General features: G+C 36.9%; 1 protein-coding gene across 1 annotated transcript; it reads right to left on the bottom strand.

The window, feature by feature from the left end:
* Nucleotides 1-84: 84 nt before the first annotated feature.
* On the bottom strand, nt 85-11,912 carry ik (IK cytokine). The gene is made up of 20 exons (XM_059526895.1): nt 11,756-11,912; nt 10,770-10,836; nt 9,994-10,086; nt 9,160-9,219; nt 8,516-8,683; nt 8,181-8,295; nt 8,030-8,100; nt 7,909-7,955; nt 7,025-7,188; nt 5,944-6,052; nt 5,070-5,109; nt 4,798-4,996; nt 4,659-4,677; nt 3,900-3,978; nt 2,782-2,862; nt 2,643-2,700; nt 2,472-2,560; nt 2,276-2,384; nt 1,524-1,558; nt 85-522 (listed from the first exon to the last, which is right to left on the bottom strand). The coding sequence occupies exons 1-20, from the start codon at nt 11,769-11,771 to the stop codon at nt 495-497; spliced, it is 1,647 nt and encodes a 548-aa protein (XP_059382878.1). The 5' UTR covers nt 11,772-11,912; the 3' UTR covers nt 85-494.
* Nucleotides 11,913-14,287: the final 2,375 nt, after the last annotated feature.

Raw genomic sequence — 14,287 nt, 5'->3', positions numbered from 1 at the left:
TATTTATCATGCTGGCAATAAAATGTCCAGTGGGGTGTGTGTGTGTGTGTGTGTATGTATATATATAATAAATGACAGACTGCATTCAAGAGTGTGTCATGCTTTATTGTTACTCCGAATTACATGTGTACATTAATGAATAAATGCATTCAAACAGGAGTTGAGCATGTGCATCTGATGTTGTCACAGGATGAGTTTATTTCCACAGAAAAGCCTTGGATATACAGGGAGCTTTGTCCCCGTCAATGTCTGCAATAAAACTGGCAACACTTAAAAGTCACGATAAATCATCATTTAGTTTCTAGAAGCTCACAATTGCATCTAATTCTGAAACACTCTGCCAAAACAAAACTTGCAAATAACAGAAAAAATGAGAAATGACATCTTTTAACATCCTTTCTCTACCACTGGATTCATGAAGACGCAGGAAAACAACTCTTTTACGGTGCATCCACGTGGATCGTATACACACGCCTGGAAGGATTCTTCAAGCTTTAATATTTGGGCCGTTTTACATTCACCCTGTAATAGACAAGAGACAGACGACAGATCATGAACACACACACAACCTCTAGATCCGATCTTAGCTCAGATCCATTCATCTGCTCAAATCGACTGTACTTTATACATGTTTTGAGGTTATTTAAATTCACATTTTCAAAGTGACGCACATCTGATGTTATATCATTGCTGTCTGAACAAGAAATGCGAGTTTCAATGTGAGGTCAATCCCAAACCTGACATAACTTGAGCAATGGGTTGACTATAACAATGATCAACAAGCTCGGATTCATCATCAGATGTTGGTTATTAATAAAGGCACTGATATGTTGCTCTTTAGTGTGCTGTCTGTGGACCATTATTATTAAATGGGGTCACTCGCATTAACTAAGACTAGTCTGACCAACTAGCATTTACCAATGGCTAATGAGTCACATTGACCAATCCACATGTTTTACGCAACCAACTTAAACAGAATTAAATTATGGCTTAAAGAAAAGAAATTAGATGACTAACTTTAAAGACTAGTCGAAGTGTTTTCTGCAACTGGTGACTAAATGCATTTTACTGAACAAAAGCAATCAGACCATATGTCAATGGTTTCCAAGATTAATTCTCGGAGGAAAAAAAAAGGTGTTTTAGTCACATTTTTATATCCTGGTTTTACCCTGGTTCATTTATGTGCAAAATATTTATGTGCAATTTTATACATTATAAACCATCTTGGTAAGATATGTCAACATTTGAAGTGCCTTCAAGTGTGTTTTTTTGTGTGTGGAATATCTAACATGAGATTTATGTTTCTTCTGTGCACACAGAAAAACGTCTCGGATCACAAGAGTAACAAATTAAGTTCTTTCACATCTTCTTGTGCTTGAATGGTTGTTAAAAAAAAAAAAAAACGTGTTTTAATTAGCAAAACTAAACAAGACATTTCAAAATGCTAAACTTTTGTGGCGACACACGTCTGACCCGATAAACTTCTTCAGTGACTGAAGCTAAGAGAAAGCACTGACACTCACCCATCAGCCTCCATCTTCTTTCTCTTCTCAATGATCTGAAATAAACAGAGACAGTATGAACATGCTGCAGGACTGAATGAACACCAAACATCTGATTGCAGCTCACCAGAAAAAAATAAATAAAATAATAATCAAATTATATTTTGCTGAGTGTGTTTTTGTGCTGATTTAGGCTTGTGATGGATAAATAAATATGACATGGAAAACCACCAGTAGGTGGCAGCAAATCCCTGCCTCAATGTGTGATTCATTCATTCAAATGATTCATTCAAAACACCTGATTCATGTAGAAATGAAGCAAGTACATGTTGCTTTATGAATGGATCATTGAATCAATGACTCAAACGACTCAATCAAAAGCAGATTCATTTAAGAATGAAACACAGCAGTGTTGCCATGATGAGATGCATTAATGTCCTGCTCCGGCTTTGATTGGAACCGTATTCATTGGTCAAAAAAAATAAAATGTGTCTAAAATCTAATACTATACCATATCTTATAAAAACTCACACAGAGATATTTTTTGATTTCATAACTTGAATTATAGAGTCATTCAAACTGCATTCTAATAGGCTTCATCACACGGTCAATGATTTGAACTCACAAGACAAGTTTGTTTTTTTTGCACATTGCTAAAACAACAATTCCGATATTAATCGCACACCCCTACTTGGTCAGTGCTGATCCAGAGTTTTATTCCACTCCATCTCTAACTCTTAAAACACCACACCGAATGTTGCCTGTAAACTCACCGCACTGATTTTCTTCCACTGTCGGTCTAGCTCAGCCTTCTCGTTGGTTTCTTTAAAGCGGCGAGTCTTTCGGCCCTCGGACATTTTGATGCCGTACTGGAAGGCAGCCCTACAAAAACACAATTATCATCATGAATAACTCGAACACACAACCTCAAACCGATGTCAAACTGGTGAAGAACAGAGTCTGTGTTACTTGGGAAGCGCCTCCTTCTTGTTCATGTAGTCGCTGTACTCCTCTTGAGTGTCGAAGTCCCAGCGGCCCAAAGGACCCTTCTTATTACCCTAGAGACAGACACACACGTGAACACACCTGAGCAGAGGCACACGGACACATTTCTTCATTACAACTCAGAATCACTCATGCCTGGTCCATCTTGCTGTAGTCCACCTCCTCATCACTGTCCACAGCCAGATCATCCATTCTGCAAAACACAGGCAAACATGTCCAGACTCAGCATCATCAGCATCCCCAACTGTCCGAGACAGAAGACGACGTAACTTACGTGGCTGGGTAGCACTCAGCGTAACTGTTTGACATCCCAAAGAAATCCCCAAGATGCTTCTTCTCTTCACGTCTGCTTCCAGTGCTCACGGTTAAAGAAAAAAACCCTAAGCATTTAAGAAGCCATTTCATCAATTGGAATACACTAGAGCTGCCCCCTTGATTGTAGACCACAGTTGGTTAAATGCTGAAAAAAGGCTGGTACTTGTGCTTAATACAGTATCAGTGTACACTCAAAATCAGCGTTGGGGAAAGTTATTTTTAAAAGTAATGCATTACAATTTTGCATTATTCCCTAAAAAGTAACTAACTGCTTTATTCTATTTGGGGGGGGGGGATTAAGGCATGGTTTTTTGAAGAAATATGTGACCCTGAAGCTCAAAACCAGTCCCAAGGGTAGATTTTTTTTTTTTTTTAAATAGAGATTTATGCATCATCTGAAATAGATAATCTTTACATTGTTCTTGGCATAAAAGAAAAAAGTTTTGACCCACAAATTATTATTATTATTTTTTGGCTATTGCTACAAATATACCCCAGTGACTTAAGACACATTTCACATTTTAGTCTGGGACTAGGCTTAAGCCTTGTCTGTGAAACTGGAGGTAAATGTATTACATTACTTTTAGCTCACAATATAAAAAAAAAATTGTGCTTTTGTAAAATAAAGAAAAACAGGATGCGCCCCAGCCATGACCTGGAGCATGTCACAAAAATGACACAAAACTATCAGTATATAGGATGGATACTCGTCTCACAAACATAAGAAATATATCAACAGAAAGCTTGAAATGTCTACTCTAAAAACAAACAATTCAAACCGAAAACACTCTCTGATTATGTAATCTACTAGAAAGGTGCATTTCGCTCTGAAGGTGCGAAGCTGACTCAGAAAACAATAGTTGGATTAATAAACAATTCAAATATCTCCAAGCTTTTTTTTTCAGACATATTCATAGTCTCATAACATATTGACAAATGGTTAAAGTGAACCGTCTAGAAGAATCTTGTATCGGGGGCAGCCCTACTACATGCAATAGTGTGTGATCTACATCTGAACGGACTGATTTTCAGTCTCGGAGCGTGAATGCTGCAGTTCTGCAGTCTCGTGAAGGATATGCTTCCTGGCCCTGCAAGTGAGCAGCTCCTGCAAACTTCTCATTGATCAGCTTGATCTGGTCCTTCACAGAGCCTGGACCTGAAAGAGACCATCACAGCACTGAACTATAGGACTGACAGAATTTCTTTCAATACCTTTGTGATCAAGAAGTGTGCAACCTTGGAGAGTGAACTTTCATGATTATTTTTCTTCGTGCACGTTTGTGTAATTAAGTGTATAACACTAATTTTTTTTGTGTCGTTTTAGAAGTACATTTTAAATCATTTTAATAATCTTTTGTCATGTTTAAGCTTGTACACATTTGACATTACATTTAAAAGTTAACATTCTGAATGCAATGCACCGCAACATCATTACAAATGTGTTATTACAAATATATTTAAATATAAAATGTACCAGCATTCAATAGAAATGGCATTGAAGTATGTTTTAATTTCCCATAATATCTTGTACATTTGGATATGTGCATACATTAGTATGTACATTTGGCAGTATACTTTAACAACAGGACAATTAAAAACAATTATGAAATTACTTACGAAGACTTAAGCTGGTTAAGAAAGGCACTCCTAAGCTCAGCTAATTGTATTTAATATAAATCTCATTTTCAATTCATTGCAATTAACATGCAATTATATTATGCATTGAATTTAAATGAAACATTTAAAAGATTACTATTATTTGCCCCTGAACTGCTTTCATGAGGAAACGCTGAAGTTTTATAGATTATCAGGAATAGGAAGATTGTGAGAATTTACCTTTATCAATGTCCACGGCCTGAAGAGAGAGAAATATTGTTTATGCATTAGAAATATTACAATTATTAGTGATATCCTTAAGTTTTGCACTAATAGTCAGAGGCAATGAGAATCAGAGACATAGCACTGATCATCTGACCTCGTCATCATCAGCTCGGGGTTTCTCGAAGTAACTGTGCCGTCTTTTCTCCTCTTCACGATCTCTCTCTCTCTCCCTCTCTCTGTCCCTCTCTCTCTCTCTCTCTCTCTCCCTCTCTCGCTCACGGTAGCGCTCCTTCTCTTTGTCTCTGATGATCTTGGAGGTGGAGGGTGCGTAGTCACCGATGTCGTCAAAGATGCTGCAAACACACAGATGTTAGCAAGCTTCATTTCAGATCATAAACTTCGCCTTAAGAATGCATGTCAACTCACCTTATGTCAGCCTCTGGTGCCTTCTTCTCATCCAGACGGCCTGAAAACACAGAAAACCCTAAAGTTTAGCTTTTACAAACACTAAGGATGGGCAAGAGTTACATCATGGACTCTTCAAACCCTTTTGATGATGCATTTCCACAGTAATTATTTTTTAAAAATGTAATGCACATTTATATCAGTGTACATGGTGTTATATTACCCTGATATTAGATTACACACAACTAGTTAGCACTGCTGCTTGAGTGCCTCTCTGCTGAACAATGTAACCAATCTCTTGATTTCTTTATCGTTTTGGAAGGTCACCTGAATACCATCTTTGCTATCAGAGCAAATAAAGACCTTTTTTATTTTAGGACATTTAAGGAACACATTGTGTTGTATTAGCAACACTTCAATGTTTGGAAATACAACAGATCTCTATTAATTATTAATTAGTTTCACAAAAACAATAGCCCTGCTACAAACCACTAGAATATTGAAATAACTGTAACGTTGCTGTAACGTCTGATCACACACTGCAAAAAAAGGGATGTTTTTCTGTAGCGCTTTGGTCTTGTTTTCAGTGCAAATATCTAAAGATTGTTCATTTAACATGCATTTACTCAGAATGACGTAAGATAAGTCTTGTTTCCTGTACAACTCAAAATGAAGTGCTTTTATGATTAAAACAAGAACAAATGTCTTAGAGGGAAAACAGGTTTTCATTCCCCACTGACAGATTTTAGTCCTGGTTTTAAACAAGCTCGCTTGATCTTGTTCAATTTCTCATCAGAAATGTGAAAGGCAGGTGAATTATAGACGTGTTTCAGTGATTCAAAATGCAACTCGTAGAGCGTATCTTGACATTAGCGGTGCGGCGCAGGGAAACCACCTTTGTCCTTCTTCTTGAGCTTCTTGTTGCGGGTGCCTTGCCTCAGGTACGACAGGATCTGCGTTAGTTTGCTGATGACTATGTCATTAGTGGTGAGCGTCGTCTGAGCCTGAGGAAGAAAAACAGCAGTGACAAGACTTTCACAATCATCTAGTGGCATCTGATCATACAACCTCACTGGTTTCTTTTTTCTATTTCACACTATAGTTGACATGATGGAGTTTTTTGTGGAAAGTGTTTACTATGTCGAGGTCAGATCACTGAAACCACATCCAGATGCAGAAAAAACACATCTGTGGCACCAGTTACGACTGAAACCATTCTTCTTTTCATTCGCCTCCTCGCCCGTTCAATCACAAGCTACGTAATACTGCATCTATGCATGCAACTTAGAGATTTCTGATTTGAAATCAGAGGGGGTTCATAAATCAAATTAAAGCATGAGAATATTTAAAAAGGTCTTCATTTGAGGGTCAAAAATGAACGCAATTCTTGTTGGTTAGGAATGAAGTAAGGTTCAAAAAGTTATTTTTTTACAACAGAATCAACATTTTCATCTAAATAAAAGATATTTGTTATAAGAGACAATAAAAACAGCTTTGTGCGTCAAAATTAGATTTTTAAAAGTGCACAAATCTGCGAATTGCCAACAATGCATTGCATGGGTCAAAATTATAGTTTTTTTTTATGCCAAAATCATTAGGATATTAAGCAAAGATCATGTTCCATAAAGATATTTAGAACATTTCTTACCGTACATACATCAAAACTTCATTTTTGATCAGTAATATGCATGGCCAAGAATTCATCTGAACAACTTTAAAGATGATTTTCTCAATATTTAGATTTTTTTTGCTCCCTCAGATTCCAGAATATTGTCCTCCTAACAAGCCACACATCAATGGAGAGATGATTTATTCAGCTTTCAGATGATCCATATATCTCTTTAACTGACCCTTATGACTGGTTTTGTGCTCCATTTATCCTCACACTACTATAGTTTATGAAAACATGACGATGTCACAGGAATTATTCTCCCACAGACGAGAAGGTAAGTGTGAAGGTTTGTGCTGGTGTGTACCTCCATGGTGGGGCAGTCAGCTTTGCTGCGGATGAGTGTGGTGGGGATGTCTGTGTCTGCGTACTCGTCCTCCAGGTCCACCACATAAGCCATGCGGCCCGGCAGGAAGAGCTCGTTACGCTCCATCTGACGAGCCTTGAACAGGATACGATAGATGTTGCGTCCTGAAGAGCACACAGAACAGAACCGACCGTGACCTTACACAACATAGCTGTCAGAATGCATTTACAAATCATGGGCTGCATTGGTTTATATTTTCTGCACCGGGTAATACATTTAATATTAGCTCTATTATCTTCGTTATGCTTCTGATGATACGAAACGGAAATATTGTGCATACTGCGCTAATGTTAAAAAGTTTAGCTTGTACAGACAGTAATCCAGTTTTAACCCTCCTGATAGGAGCTACTTCTGATGCATTCTGTGCAACGGAAATAAGAGATCCACTGATTATTATTGATTATTATAACGTGTGTTTCTGAAAGACTATAAACTATTTAAATATACTTAACTTATTTTTACATGCAACTACTATACACTGAAGTTTCTGGAATGGCAACTGTATTTAAATGACATTTGTGACAAATGACAAAAAAATAATCTGATCCTGTATGCACATAAAATCTTGCAAACTCAAAGACCAGTTGCAACTCGTTCTGTGAGATGTGCAAAGCATTTTTTATTGCTTTTGATGCATTTCATTTAGTAAAAAAAAAAAAGTCTGTAAGCAAGCATGGTCTAGATTATTTTTTTAATTGTGGATTTTCCAAGAGCAAATGCAAAAATGCTGAGATATACACTTTTTAGCTCCATAACCCGGCCTGATTATTGCATTAATTTCCTCAAGCAGTCTTTAAACACACACACACACACGCTAGACTCACCCAGACGAGTCTTGAACTCAATCTTCTGCTCTGGATCTTCATCTTTCCTGTCAAACACAAACAAGTTGAAAGACACTGGGAAACAGATAAATGAACACACACATGATTTTCTGGAACATACTTGACTTCCTTCTGCACTTTCTCGATCATGTCCTCCTCCTCGCGCTCCTTATTAGTGATCTCAGCTCGGACCTGAAACCGAAGCACTAGAGTAAACAGAGGGCAGCGTGCGTCAGCTGTACGAGTGTGCTTCAGTGTCTCTGCAGTCGTACCTTCTGTAGCAGAGCGAAGTCCAAACCCTTCACCAAGTGAGTGTGCTCCATGTCACCTCCCAAGAACTTCGACTCCTGGATCAGCTGACGCCGTTTCTCTGCTGCTGATTTGTCCCTGTTCAGCAAAGGAGATACAACAAATGCATGCTTTAATCCACACAACAATACCTAGAACCAGTTTGCAATGAAATAAGACAAAAGAAAGCACCCCAAATTAACTCACTGCATTACTGAAATTAATGGCACAATGAATGTTTGGAAATGTAAACTGGTAGAAATAACTGCCTTGAACCCATTTCTATCTGCTGGAAACACTAGTGTTATTCTGCACTCACGCCTCCGCAGTGGGTCCCACGGCTCGATAGTTGGCCGTGGTGCTGATGAGCTCCGTCTCCTCGTAGTCTTTATTAACCCCATCACGTCTTTCTCGAGCGCGGTCGCGGTATTTCTCGGCCAGCTCACGCTCGCGCTCCATCTCCTGCTGACGCAGCTTAGCGTAGTAACTTCAGACAGAAGCGCAAAGGGTTAACAGAGAAACACTATCAAAACCTCTTCTTGCGTGCATCACATCATACTATGAAAAATATTAGTCATTCTATAATAACTAAGAAATGTTGTATTTGCTTTCACCACATTTGTAAAAAAAAAGCACCATGGAATTTTTAGAAGACAAATTTCACACAAATTGGTATAGAAATATAAGTTAGTTCAATAATGCATGGGGAAAAACTCTCAAGTTCACATGCCAAATTGATAATTTTAATTAATCAGCTTCCCACTTAATACAGCATAAATATTCTGTAAGGAAAAATTTAAAAAGTAAGATTTATCAAACCAAAATCGTGAACGAAATGTATGTTTATTGTGGTAATTGCTGCTCCTTTACTTGATTAGAAATGTAAAAAAGTGAAATCAGAACCGTGTAAATACATGCAGAAGTAATGAAGGATGATTTATTCTTCACCGTTCCTCGACTCACCTTTTCTTCTTTCGCCTGCGAGCCGCAGGATCCTCATCCTCATTATATTCCCGTGGCATCCTGGGAAATACATCACAAAAAGAAGTCAAGCTGATATGGAAACATGCAGTGCAGAGAGACTAGTCGGGAAGTCTAGCATCTAAAGGACACGGATTCCTGTTGCAAAAACCGTTACACTGTATCGATTACACATATTTGTTTTAAAGATACAATGTAGCATGTCAATCTGTAACGTGTTCCATGTTAAACTGATATTTCTTACCTTAATGTTTTAACATGACATTCTACAGCAAACATTGGGCTATCAATTACTAAATGTGACCTGTGCTGGCAAAATGAGTCACAATGAGCTCATTTTTAAAGATTATTAGAATTTTTTAAGTCAGTTCTGAGAAAACTCGAGTTAAAGGTTTCAAAGCAAAATCACCAGCAGCGTTGCTCCACTTCCCAAGTTATTAATATTAATTACTACATAAATCATCACAATACAGTGATTTTATATTTTATCAGTGTTATTAAAAATAAGAACAGATGTAAAAAACGACAACAGTAGAACGAGTATAAGAAGAACACATGGGATGGCTAGACAAGGGCTTAATCAACTCATTTTTGTCAAAACCTGAAATTCGACCAAAATCGACATACTTCGCTTTATTTCCCTGAAGCTCAAAATTAGACCATGCACATTCACACTCGTTTTTGCCAGCACGGGTCACAAACACTATCTGATATGAACGATTTGTTAAATGGGAACAAAGCAGATGTACTCAAGGAACTCAGGTCTTGTTTAGACTGATAAGCGACGAGCAGGAATGAGTAGAGAAGTGGAAGTACTCATGGTGGCGTGTTTTGGAGGGAGGAGCAGAGGACGGCGTAGATCTCGGGGTCATCAGAAGCTTCCTGAAGTCTTCATTGGTCAGCTTGGATCTGAGGATCACAAACAGATGAGTGAAGAATCTACAGCTAACGTTTCAATGGCTCACTAATGATTATCTCGATTAAACGGTTCAAAAACTTTTGACTTGTAGTGTATATTAGTCTTTAGTTTGAAGTTAAAGTTATCAATGTTAATTAGGTGAGTCTGTGATGATTATTTGACAGTGCTTTCACATTTATTGTTTGCATGAAGGCCAAATACAAAAAAAAGCTGAGTTTTAACTTGTGTGTGCTGTTTTTTATATTATATGGTTTTAAATGAGGTGTAACAGACTTCATAAGTTTGTATGCACAGACATCTGTTGGGGGCGTTCCTGGCAGTTTTTAAAACAAGAAGCATTGTTAATATCTTAATAGTATTAGCATATCTTAATAATTCAAAGTTTTTATACCCCACTGACTAAGAAGTTAGTTCTTGCTTTAAGCATAAACTCAGCATAAATTCACATTTGCATCTCACTCCTGATTTAAGGATGTTTAGATGTTCATAGTGGAAAACAAAAAGGCAAAAGATAATCAATGCATGCAACATTTAACTCCACGACTTTAGGATTTTTATGCTATGATTTAAACTTATTTTAAAGGCTTTACAATTCACAAGTGTGTCTGAACGATGAGCAGAAACCATGTTCTCCACATTATCCTGAGATGAAGAGATGATGAAGAGCACTTACTGAAGCGCCGAGCGGTGATCCTCCACCTCGTGTCCGTCCGGAGCCAGAGGATTGGAGTACACATCAGCTGAGACACACACACACACACACGAGGATCAGACATCAAACACACATTAATACAGTATCACACATGCTAAAATAACTCCAAAAACATGACAGATACTCCGATATTTCACCTCATTCTCATGCTTTCTGAAGACTTCACAATAATAGTAATAATATAAAAAGTCCCATTTTATGTCTACTTCAACTTAAATGTACAAAAGTGATTTTATATGCATGTTAAAGGTATATAAAATGTTTAAAGAAACTTTAGTGGAAATAAAAGATGAAATATTGTCACGCAGCACAACATAAGATAAATAAAAGTGTTTGTGTACATATAAATATACACATGTAAATACATCCTGCATGTGTGTCATACATATATATATTTATATATAAGTGATCATACTATATATGTTTATATCGATCTTGTGGTTTGAAGGACAGAGGCATTGTTTGATTTGATAAAAGATTTAAAAGTAAAATTGATTCGTTTTGGGGAGCTGTGATGCTTTAATACTTTTAATGATTCTGGCTTGAAATATGCCTGACCAGAATAAACTATTCTTTCATTACGTTGACATTACAGCGAGTGTCTTCTGTTAAAAGATTTATTAATGATAATAATAAATTAACTTACACAAGACACATTCTGAGGCTTAATAGGAAGCGGTTTCATTTTTGATGGCACCTTTCGTCTTGGCCCCAAATAACATTAACGTTACCGGCAGTATTTGTGTTAAAGCGTTATTAATTTCCACCAAAACAATCGTTTTAATCATCTGACGTATTTTTAAACGAATTAATTCGACACAATATCTCTGAAGTCTGCACACAATCGCTGCGTCGCGCGTGCTTATAGAATACAACGAGGCATATTCTCAAACATGGCTTTATCCACACACATTATAAACGTTTAATAAAAAATATATAATACTTACATTCCCGTTCAGGCATGATGAAATTATTAGGGACTCTCTAAACACAACTCGACGCAATTTAATGTTGATAATAGGTCTGCTGAGTGCTGACGTCACACTTCCGCTTGTCTCCAGCTGTCCGCCGTCGCGATAGCGCCGCCTGTTGACCCGGATGAGCCTTGTTTAGCCATCACCATTCTGGATCGTATTATTTGGAAGCAATATATAATAATTTATAACATATATATATATATATATATATATATATATATATATATATATATATAGATTATCCAAAGCGACTTAGAAATGAGGACAATGGAAGCAATCAAAATTAACAAAAGATTATTGATATGCAAATGCTATGACAAGTCTCAGTCTAACGCAGTACATGTAGCAAATTTCTTCTTATTATTATTATTACTATTATCATTATATAAATAAAAAGAAAATGGATAAAGAATAGCGCAAGCTAGTGTTACATAACTTTTTTTATCGATTGCATAATAAATACATCATTATATTTATTTAGGTCACTTTAATTTGAATATTATGTTCAGTTAATGAGTTTATTCAGGCGTTTGTGGTATGTTCTCATGAGATGGGTCGACCCTTGGGTGTAAAAAGGGCGTAATCTGCCTCTCAAGAGTTAATTCTTTGGGCCTCTTTGATGAGGGTCAACTTTAAATATCGTCTCTCTGCCTTTGTTCTGGCATGTCCACACAATATGTTAATTTAGTTATTTATTTAACCTGTGTGCCCCTAAAAGATCTCCTGCTTTCTATTAAATCTGTGTGATTATGTATATTTGAGTGGATAAACATTACAGTAACATCACTGCCAATGCGGAAGGTTATTTCACATCACATCAGTGTTGTTGGTGGGTAGATGTCTTCATGTAAACTCAAATGAATCCAGTCTTTGTTTTTGGCAAGCGATTTTAAGAGCGTTGTGTTTTAGAGTTTTATTCCAAAGATTTATCAAATGTGGGAAAACTGTAACTGTACATTGTTAAGTGTATAAAAGGACTAAACTGCACACAAGTGTGTTTCGTTTGCTGGCTGTGTCTATGCATATGCAAGTCATCGTGTTCATTATATTTGATTTAATGTATGGTTTACACTTTAGAAGGGACTTAGTTAATAAAAATTGGCGTTACAAATAACCTAGTACCACCAAGTATCTCTGTTTCACTTCTGAATGAATCAGTTGAATGAATGATTCAATGACTCCCTGATGAAAACATTTATTTGTCACCACCCACTGGTATAACGGTCCACTAAAACTCTGTGACTGATAATGATTATTCTACTGGTGTTTGTGTTTTGTGTGTGTGGTGTAGTTACAGACAGCATAGACTCGTTAGACAGAAAGCACGGCTTTATTGACTGCACTGGTCGACCGCAGTCGAGCGCTGGCGATGATGGGACGGGAGCTGTTATTAAGGCATCACAAACAGCATGCACATACAGTCACATGAACATTATATTGCTCTAAAGACTGCTTAACATGGAAAATGTACAAAAAGGAAAAAAATAGCTTTTTGCACTGATGAAAAATACTTGTCTTTTTTTTCCTTCTATAAATATTTCCAATACAAGAAAATAAATATAGCAAAAAAAGCCTAAAATAATTTAAAATAGCTCTTCTTTTTTTTTTCTAATCATATGTTCAATAGTTTTCTCTGCTATTAACAAATGGCACAACATTATTTGAAACACAGAACATAGAAGGATAAACTCCTGCAACATTCATATCATCGTATCCTAACCGTGTCGAGCGGAAGATGCAGGACACGTGCCATTCTTAAATGGACTACAAGTGCTTCAGCTCTCCTGGGTCTCGTTTACTCTTTCAAGACAGAACGACTGAATAAAACCGCTCGATCCCAGGGGCTTGTGGGAAAATGACAGTGCATGGTAAACGAGACCGCAGAGTTTGGATTTGGATATGACACTGAAAGCTCTTCATGACGGGTTTCTGACCCACATCTGAACAGAGCATCGGAGCTAAACGACAACACTGGAGGATATTTGGGTGAAGCTCGGGAGGGACACACAGAAATGTCTTTTCTTCAATATTCAGTTCCATTAGAAGAATCAATGGGCCGTCACGGGCCCTATCATATATTCACTTCACTTTCTCAATGGACTGAGTAGACAAGAATGGCACGATGTGCTTTAAACGGACCACTCCACCTTAAACAAAAGCTAGGTTTTAAGTTTTGTTTAATTTTTAATATTTATTAATCCCAGATGTTATTTTTTAAAATTTGAATATAATTTTGCGTGACCTTTATAGCCTTACTGAAAGCAACAATATAGTTTACCTCTGTTATTGAAAATAAATTACAGCAAACATTTAACATTTAAACCAACGTGTATTTCATAACGATAGTGTCAGTCACTAAATATACTTTTAAAAAGGTTTAATATTTATGAATTAGATAACCATTCATTTAATTGGGAAGACAATGAGCTTGCAGAGAGGCTCCGCCCACACATGCTTCTGATTGGCTGTGAAATTTGATTGATTTTATTGTCGCATAGCCGT

This window comes from Carassius carassius, chromosome 36, assembly GCF_963082965.1.
Source record: "Carassius carassius chromosome 36, fCarCar2.1, whole genome shotgun sequence".
Lineage (NCBI taxonomy): Eukaryota > Metazoa > Chordata > Actinopteri > Cypriniformes > Cyprinidae > Carassius > Carassius carassius.
The sequence above is the reverse complement of the archived record's forward strand: the minus strand, read 5'-3'. Positions and strand labels throughout refer to the sequence as shown.

What these genes read in the sequence shown, in the direction of transcription:
- ik (XM_059526895.1), bottom strand. An exon ending in ACTTCGCTCTGCTACAGAAG is followed by an intron (nt 8,101 to 8,180) that starts GTACGACTGCAG and finishes CTTCGGTTTCAG; the next exon opens with GTCCGAGCTGAGATCACTAA. An exon ending in ACTACAGCAAGATGGACCAG is followed by an intron (nt 2,561 to 2,642) that starts GCATGAGTGATT and finishes GTCTGTCTCTAG; the next exon opens with GGTAATAAGAAGGGTCCTTT.